The 8,977-nt window shown below is 40.8% G+C and overlaps 1 protein-coding gene across 1 annotated transcript; it reads right to left on the bottom strand.

Moving 5' to 3' along the window:
* Positions 1 to 323: 323 nt before the first annotated feature.
* On the bottom strand, positions 324 to 8,365 carry chrne (cholinergic receptor, nicotinic, epsilon). The gene is made up of 12 exons (XM_070983024.1): positions 8,245 to 8,365; positions 4,323 to 4,456; positions 4,023 to 4,067; positions 3,747 to 3,856; positions 3,512 to 3,667; positions 3,160 to 3,260; positions 2,880 to 3,080; positions 2,391 to 2,505; positions 2,170 to 2,284; positions 1,866 to 2,073; positions 1,393 to 1,526; positions 324 to 1,268 (listed from the first exon to the last, which is right to left on the bottom strand). The coding sequence occupies exons 1-12, from the start codon at positions 8,309 to 8,311 to the stop codon at positions 1,101 to 1,103; spliced, it is 1,554 nt and encodes a 517-aa protein (XP_070839125.1). The 5' UTR covers positions 8,312 to 8,365; the 3' UTR covers positions 324 to 1,100.
* Between the last annotated feature and the right edge of the window lie 612 nt (positions 8,366 to 8,977).

The following is an 8,977-nucleotide window of genomic DNA, read 5'->3' on the forward strand; positions in this document are numbered from 1 at the left end:
CTAAAGAGATCAGGCATGAACTTGAAACGGTACAAATTTAAGTTATTAAACACATTAGATAGGACAGGTACATTTTATTATGACTTTACATGTGATCAGTTTTTCTTTTGCCAACTGTTTCTGTAAGTTTCCTGGTATATTTGAGGAGAATTGCATTATTTTTATTTACACTTCCAGCTGAGTATTCTTGTTTCTCAGGTTTCACACAACTCACACTTTGAAATAAATGAAAGAAAAAATGAAACAAGTCATGATGCACAAAGTCAAATATTTATTTAAAAAACATGGCACAACGAATCAAGACAATATCCCTCAGAGCCATCTACTTCTGATAAATAAGAGTTTCTAATAAATAAGTCCTAGTAGGAAGAATAAGTCTTTGATTCAGAGATGGCTGCTTGAGTTAAATGTACAAGTTCTTTACATAAGACATAGTACATGCAGGGAAAATTTAGCAGATATGTTTGCAGTGTGAAACACACATGGATGATTCGTCTAAGCTGATGTAAGATGGGCAGCTTTAGCACACCATGTGTAAATAAAGTTAATGATAATTCTTTATTGCCATTTGTGAATGAATTTTCACACAGTGCTTTCAGCTCCGTGTCATTCATCATGATGTCACAGTCGTTTCTATTTGAAAAGTTCTTTGCTGCAAATCTCTCAGTGTGGCGGGGAACTGCCTTCACCTGAAGTCTGAACTTGCTTCAACTCTTTTATACCACAAAATAAGACAAATAATACTTCTATTTTGTATGATTTATGATGGTGATGATTTAAAACCACTTTCTTAACTAGACCTGATCAACCCTCTTAACGTGTACCGTATATCCACTACGATGCAGAACTTAGAGCCAAGTTGCAAGTTTCAATGATCACCCTCAGCTGTCTGACAAATGTCCACAAAGAAAAGTCTGACGTGAAAATGAGCACAGAGAGATTTGTTGTTAAGTCTCTGGTATTAAAGCCCTGCTAACTCAACCCTGAATCTGAGCCTCAGACTCAATGAGCAAGACCGCTCAGCCGTATAGACAGCATGAGGCACAGCGACTCTTGGAAATGTTTCATCAGAGCAAAAAGTAGTGTTTTGGTTGTTTTTTTTAACTCGGCACAAATTTTTTGGTCTGTCCAGGAAATGGAAACTCAGGCGCCCGGTTGAAGTGTCCTGTTAAGAAGATCCCCACTGTGCCGAAAATGAAGAGGAGAATGGCAGCCCAGAAGCACACCTTGTCAATCATCTTCCCAATCAGGACCCAGCTTTCAATTTCCTTTAAGTGAAATGAGATCAAAGAGCTAAGATAACCTAAAAACATAAACTGTAAAATATGTAATAAAAAGACATGTCCAAAACAGTAATATTGTAAATAAAAAAAGGCTTAAAGTAACACTCACAGATCCAATGTTATTTTGCTGCCTTGTACTCTCAGCAATGAAGTTGCAGGCATCAACACATTGCTTGATCTCAGGTGCAGCTTGGGCCAAACTCTTGTACAGGTTGGCTGTGCTGCTGACATCTATATTATCCTCTAGGATGAAGGAGACACTGATAGTTAGACAACAGTATGCCACTGCATTACCTGAGGCAGACATGGGCATCACAAAAGGTGTTGAACACCGCTTGTAATACATACATGAGTGGCTAATATAAGTGATTCGAATAAATGTGATACAAACTCCACTGACAAAATTTAATCAGTTCATCCTTGAGACATTTGTGCCAATTTTGAAGGAATTCCCTCCAGGCGTTCCTGAGATATCGCTGACGTGGAGGCATAAAAACGTTGATGTGTTCAGAAATTAGACTGGGGCTCAATGACTGGTGAGTTTTCAGAGCTGAGTCATAGTTTTAAAAATAGACATCTTACCAATTGCATTCTTGAGCCCATGCCTCTCTCTCTGTTTGTCAAACATCATTTCACTGCGGGGTTGTTTCAGTACATATTCTTCTGCTCTCTGCATGAGGCCAAAGGAGCTGCGCCGTCGCTCTCTTATTCCGTTCATCTCTGTTGTCATGTCACTGTCATCCACCAGTGGAGACATGCCTAAAAAGCGAGGGACCATTTCCAGGAACATCTGCAGAGGTGGCAGAAGACAACAATAGTTAGGCTTGTTGGCATAAAATAACTCTTAAACAGGCACATTTGACGCGACTGCACTGGATGTACTTACATGTTTGATGGTATAGGACATGGTATGAGTGCTGGGACTGCGCAGGGAGAAGTTCAGCACTACAATTTGATTGGTGGCAATGAGAGTAGTGACACACATAACAAAGATAAGGTACCTGAGGAAGACATTAGACAAGATGTGTGTTGAACAGGAGACTCAAACTTTTACAGATTAAAGACAAAAACCCAGCAGGGGTCAGCAGGGAACACATGCTGACTCACTTGCCAATGAGAGGGACAGAAAGAGATGTCTCAGGGACCTTCTGAGCAATAAGAAAGAGGAAGACAGTCTGAGCCAGCAAGACAGAGATGGCCACAGTCAACTTTTGTCCCCCCGCTGTTAAGGAGACAACAGAGACTTCAGAGACAGACCACCACACTATGCAGCAAAGAATGCTACGTTATGCTGTGCTATATACATAGTAAATTTAGGCTTTTTATTTGCAGTAGTTATAACCTAATATAATAGCATCTGGCTTCAGTTAAGGATGACACAATACAGTGAAGACAAATCCAGGCCTTAGACCCTCCTCTGCTGAGCTCCATTTTAATGCTTACATGTTCAGTGTAAAAGTAACAAAAATGAATTTATATTTTATTCTATGTTTCATTATGAGACTTGGTATAATATCCTCGTAATAATGCTCCATAATAAACAATAATAAAGTGTGAAATAACAGCTGTAGGGAATTGGACAATGGCTTCGCAGACCTTGTGCAGGTAGAAAGTAGGCCAACACCACCAGTGAGGAGATGAGGGAGCAGGGCAGGATGATGTTGATGATGTAGAAGAGCGGCTTCCTTTGGATGACCAGGTTGAACATGATTTCTTGATACTCCAGGTCATCTGGGGAATACTGTGTGTTGATCATCTTCCTGGCTGGACGATGAACGATGGCCCACTCGCCATTCTCTGAGGAGTGAAAATATAACAAGGTGGAGATGAATTGTGTGCTTTGAATATTGGGGCACTGAATGCGGATGTACTGTACCTGTGAAAGCCTCAGGATCAATGTCCACCCACTCAATAGTTTCGCCTGTTTCTCCAACAGCCAGGATGAGATCTACTTCATTGGCACTGTACGTCTGGGATCTAGAATAGAACAGAAAATAGTAGTTACCTGGTCGTAACTCCATTTCTATGAACATGTGCCTAGCCTTCTAATGGGTTTCACTCGTGGTTCACCCCATCCAGGCTCCACCTCGGTTTCCTGAGACAGATCTTTGCACTTGGTGGTGAAGCAAAGATCTGTCTCAGGGTGCTGACATGGAGCCTGAATGGGGTAAATAACTATAAATGCCTAGTAGAGTTGGAGGCACATAAGAAATAGAACAAGTAAATACCTGAATGCCAGCGTGCAGTTTTGATAATCAAATGGGAAGTAGGTGATCTCAATGGCGCAAGTGCTGCGATAGATAGCAGGAGGCAGCCAGTACATCCAACCATTGGAGCTGATCAAGACATTGGCATAGTACGCCACGTCAAACTTGCCATCAATGCTGCAGAGAACACAAAAACAGTATGATGACGCTGCAGGCAGGGAAAAATGCTGGATTTCACTCTTTGTTACGATCTTACTTGTTCTCAAGGACAATGTCAGGAAGCCAAACAGTGTTGCATGGGACACGGATAATATCAATGCCGTGATATTCCGATGTGTTCCAGGCAAGACGATAATCAGTCCATTGCTGTAGATGTACATTTGAGAGAAAGGTCATCAGTGACGTAAAAACATAGACACAACTGAGGGATAAAAAAGTGAAAAGGACTGAGTCCTGCAGGCAAAATGAACCTGAACACCACCAGTCTATAAGCAATTAAAAACTAAGAAGCATGAAGAGGGGGAATACTCACAATCTCAATCCACACATTGGTCGTAAGAGTCTCCTCCTTTTCATTCTATAGTATAAGAGAAGAATTGTATGAATATTTTAGCTGTAGGTTGTTGAACATGCACTGCTAAGTAACTAATCCATTAACCCAACAGCCATTATTGTATTCATGTGACCAGAATGATTGATGACTAATGCCACTGTCCTGCGATGGTGAACTTGTGGTCATGCTCCCGTTTTAAAATCATGTGAAGGCTTATTTGCTGTTTGGAGTCATTGCAGCCAGGCTTTGTTGCAACAAGTAGGAAGATTGAGCGCTCACCAGAGAGATAAGATTAGTGAGGGTCAGCTTGATCTGAACCTCCACCTTGTCTTCAGGATGAACCACCGGGCGAATATTCTTATTGTAGCCTCTGAACAAGTCTTTGATCAGATGTGTCTCCTCGTTACACCGCACTGCATGAGAGAATAAACAAGAAATAAGATGAATATTTCTTAACAGGAGGGGGAGAAACTACGGCCATGCATATGGTAAATAAAAAGTTGGGTGTCATCATAAGCACATGAATAGGACCACCAGCTTATAGCAGCTAATGTTAGCAAATAGCAGCAAACTTTAGATGAATATTACTGCTTTGCTAACATTATTCGGCCACTTTGCTGACTGATGATTCTTGTCTACATGCACTACTTTCTGACTGTGTTTCAGCGTTTATCTTGTAATCATCCCCTGTGATCACTGTGTTGAGCAAACGTTACTGTGTGTCAGTGTGGGGGTGGTTTGGCATCAGCCTCAGGCAGCAGAAAGGGCTCAGGGGCTCACAGGAAGGTTGACGCACCAGTGAGTATTTGGGCTGATTGTGAGTTTGCCAGATTGTTAGTCAGTTAAATGTGCTTAAACTCCACAGTGACGCTGGGCCCAGGAGGAGGAGAAACTGGATACAAGGTGGGGGAGGCAGGTGCCAGAGGAAAGGGGCTTACAATTTAGCATTTTTACAGTTTTAGTTAAGAAATTAGAGTACGACAGGCAGGTAAAGTAAGTTTGGGCCAGATAATGTAAATATGTGCATATCAGTACTCTGAAACATGAACACACTGTAATGATTAATATTGTCGTTACAGTTCCGTCCTGTCCATAGCTTACTGAATAGCTACTTTGGACATAATTACAGAAAACTGCTATTCACATGAGTAGAAAAATATCTAGAACATTCCACAATGGGCAAAGTTTTAAGATGGCTGGACGTTATGTGATCAACAACAGCCAACCTTTGCCTAGTTTTCCACATATTGTCTAATAAACAGGCGAGCACTTCATATTATTCAGAAAACTTTTCAGCTTTTTACATTATTCTCTCTCAAGACGGTGTTGTGTTGTCTGTCTTTAAAGATATTCTTTTATTGATTTCATCTACATGTACATACATTTTTTAATAAACTGTTGTGGAATTTCAAAATGCTTTCCAGAATGTTTTGTAGAAATATGACTTGACATGACATGAAGAACACTAATAACCATGCCGACAACTGTACGTAATAGCAATGGTATCATCACACTGTACTCAGCTACACTTTATTTCAGTAGAAACTTCAAGAGAGACAAAGAGAGAGGGAGGCAGAGGTTATTTCCAACCCAATGCCTTTTCCCTCCCAGCTGTCACTATCCATAGCTCAGATTACACAGCAGCTGGGAAACTCTAACATAGGACTTTAAGTCACACTCAGGTCATCAACAATAATCATCAATATCATCATTAGGCAAAAATGGTGACAGTAACACATGCTACGAAGCAGTGCGGATGTACGATCAACTCATTTCCGGGTCTGCCCGGTCCAATCAGGCACGAATATGTTGCATAGCTTTGAGCTGTAATTGTTATTCTCCCCTGGGACAACCTGCATAGAGGGCCGTGTAATGACAGTGGTGAGATGTCTCACCTCCCAAGGCTTTGTCAGTTGTCAATTATGTATTCTCAAATATTACACTCCAGTTTCATCATGGAGGAAAACAAATACTAATAGAGAGATTATGGACATTGCTTAGAAAGTATAAATAGATCGTAGAGAATGGAGGTCTTAAATTTTTGAAATGGAGACAGCAAATTCACAGCATGGCCATCTAAAATATGCTTTCACAAATAACTGTAAGGCTCTAATATTCCTGTCTGTCTGTGGTAGATAACAATAAAAACATAGTGACCCGACGATATCCTGCTTACTGTACCTTTTTTGGTATATCTACAATAATATTCCAATAGAATGGCACTCAATGATTTTTGCATCCATCTACAAAACAGTCAGTTTAATGATTGACAGCTGCAAGTAATGCTGATGTTGCACATATTTACATAGCAGAATTCAAGAAAAAAGCAAATAAATATTGTAAGCAGAGCAAAGAGCAAGTGATGTTGTTCTACAGCAACGCAGAGAGAAACACACTGACTTTTAAAGTGTGCCATGTGAGTTGCACAGTGTGTGATGTAATTCTACATGTTCTGTCAGCCAGCTCACATGGATAAGTGGTATTATTGTGGGAAAACAAAGTACAGTTAATGTCTGCTGTCCATGCTTTGACCTTACGACTTTCTGCAGCTGACAAGCCTGCTCAGAGAGAGACGGGAGAGTGATGATGGGAAACTAGACCACGAGAGGATGTGGGCACTGATCAAAGTAGTTGGAGATCTTAAAACCTTGGTAGATTAACTAATTGTAAGTGAGAAAATGCTGCTTTTTTTATGATTTGCCTGAACTGACCCCTTAAGGTGACCAGAAAGCAAGCAGCTCAACCGGTCAGAACAACACGGCCGCACAGGTAAACATTGCAACATCATTGTTTTGACTGGGGGAAAGGCAAGCTGTGCTTAACCTAGTTGACTGTGCTCCACTGTCAAATGCATGCTCCTATTCATGTGACTGTTTCAAACGTTAGATGCAGAAGGATTTTAAAACTGATCTCGCAAGAGGAAGCAAGTGTCTGGTCCATCTTCCTGCAGGCATCCTTTCTTTCAGTTGAATGTTGTCAGATGTTCATCCAGTTGATGAACATCTGATCAATTCCAATTTATTTGTATGATTTACTTTTGTTTTGTTGCAATAATGTTATTTTTTAGTTCGTTTCACCCAGCTGCACCTCAATCATTACTGAGACTGATTGCTTCAAGTCGAGGTTGAAGTGTAAAGACACAAAATGGCTGACAGCAGCTTCAACTCAAGTTCATCAAGTGCTTTTTCATCTGATAGTGATAAACACCCTGTTTGCAAATGACACTCCAATCCAACAACACTGTTCCCAAACTCCATGTGCTATTCAAGTAACGTAGTAAACGTGCCAGACCAATCATATGAAGAGTCTACATTCCAGAATGAATCTTGTCCATGCCAGCACCTCGTCACAGAGGAATTTTTTTTAACTACTCTAGTGACCTCTGCCAAGGAGATAGACTCAAGAGGCATTTGTCCACAACTGTTGAGAGCGACTTGTCATACCTCTGCCTCCTGAGTGACCAAATGGATTTCCAGTCCCAAATCATATTTCATTTAAACGTCCATCATATTATAGGCTTTTACTTCTGCTTCTTAGGCAGCTGGAGCCTCTCAGGCCTGCTGTTGCCCCCCTGTCGCAGAGCCCCATCTGTGTCAACCAGAACAGCTTTATAGACTGCTCTCATGACAAAGCACAGATCACCTTCTGCATTTCTTTATGCTGACTTACTTTGTTTTGCCCCGATAAATGGCATTAACTCTACTAAAACTAACACTAAATCATGCCGCAGGCTACAGAACAGATGATCCTTGTCAACATCAGTATCAATAAAAGTGCATTTACTGTATATGAGCAGAAATAAAGCCACAAATGCTTTCAAGAGCACAGATGTGCACAAAAGCCAGATCAGATCAAAAATTCTATTTATAGCCACTTTACAGCTGTATATACAGTACATATACTATATATTGTAGATATACTGTATGTGTGCTTGCAGATATGTTGCCAACAGAAAGAAAATTGTTTTCATGCTTTTAAAATTGGTTAAAATCTCCATCATCTCACCCAGTTTGACTATTACAACAGTATGTACATAAAGTATAGAAAGTTTTATCTGGCATGCTAATTAATGTAGTAAGAGTCTCGGAGCTGGCTGCCTCAATGATTTTATGCCTGCGCATGATGAGATTATTTTGACAGATAAGAAGGTAGCCAGCCGGTCGATGACGATGTGCCAAAAGGTTGCCCCTGTGGCACTTACCCTGAACCAGTAAAGTCCCAAGAATAGTTACAACTCCAAAAAATATCCCAAAACTGCGTGCCGACATCGTGTTCCACGACCTGTCCACTGTGCAGCACGGCTCTATACTTAAATATTAAGTTTGAGAGAGAGAAAGAGAGCAAGAGCAAGAGTAAAGACAGAGAGGAAGAGCTCTAAATACCCCCACCAAACACCCCGACTGTTGCCCACTCCGGCTGTCGCTATCCATGGCTCAGATTACACAGCAGCTGGGAAGCACTATACCAGGACTTCAAGTCACACTCCGGTCACCCGCAATAACCATCATCATGATCATTAGGCAACAAATATCTGTGGGGATGCCAGATCGACACATGAAGGTATTTCTCCTAGAAAATGTAGGCAAGAGTGAAACCTCATGCTGTTTATCTCCCATATGGTATACAATACCACAATAACACATGATATTTGTGATATATTGTCAGATTAGTGTTGTTGTTTCTGTTGAAGGGAAAATCACTAATGACACATTTTCAGAATGATGCCAACTTTGTGCATTTGTCCTGCATTTGTGTATGACATGACTGTTTTGATCAAATATATGGCTCTGTACCAGTGTGTGGATGTATTGTTCACATTATGGGGACTTCAGATCGATTTTAGAGTGAAGACTCGGGTTAAGGTTAGGGTAAGGTCAAGGGTTAGGCTAGTAGTGGTTATGGTTATGATAAGTCTCCAGGAAATGAATGTAAGT

Source organism: Chaetodon trifascialis, chromosome 16 (genome assembly GCF_039877785.1).
Source record: "Chaetodon trifascialis isolate fChaTrf1 chromosome 16, fChaTrf1.hap1, whole genome shotgun sequence".
In the NCBI taxonomy this organism is placed as follows: domain Eukaryota; kingdom Metazoa; phylum Chordata; class Actinopteri; order Chaetodontiformes; family Chaetodontidae; genus Chaetodon; species Chaetodon trifascialis.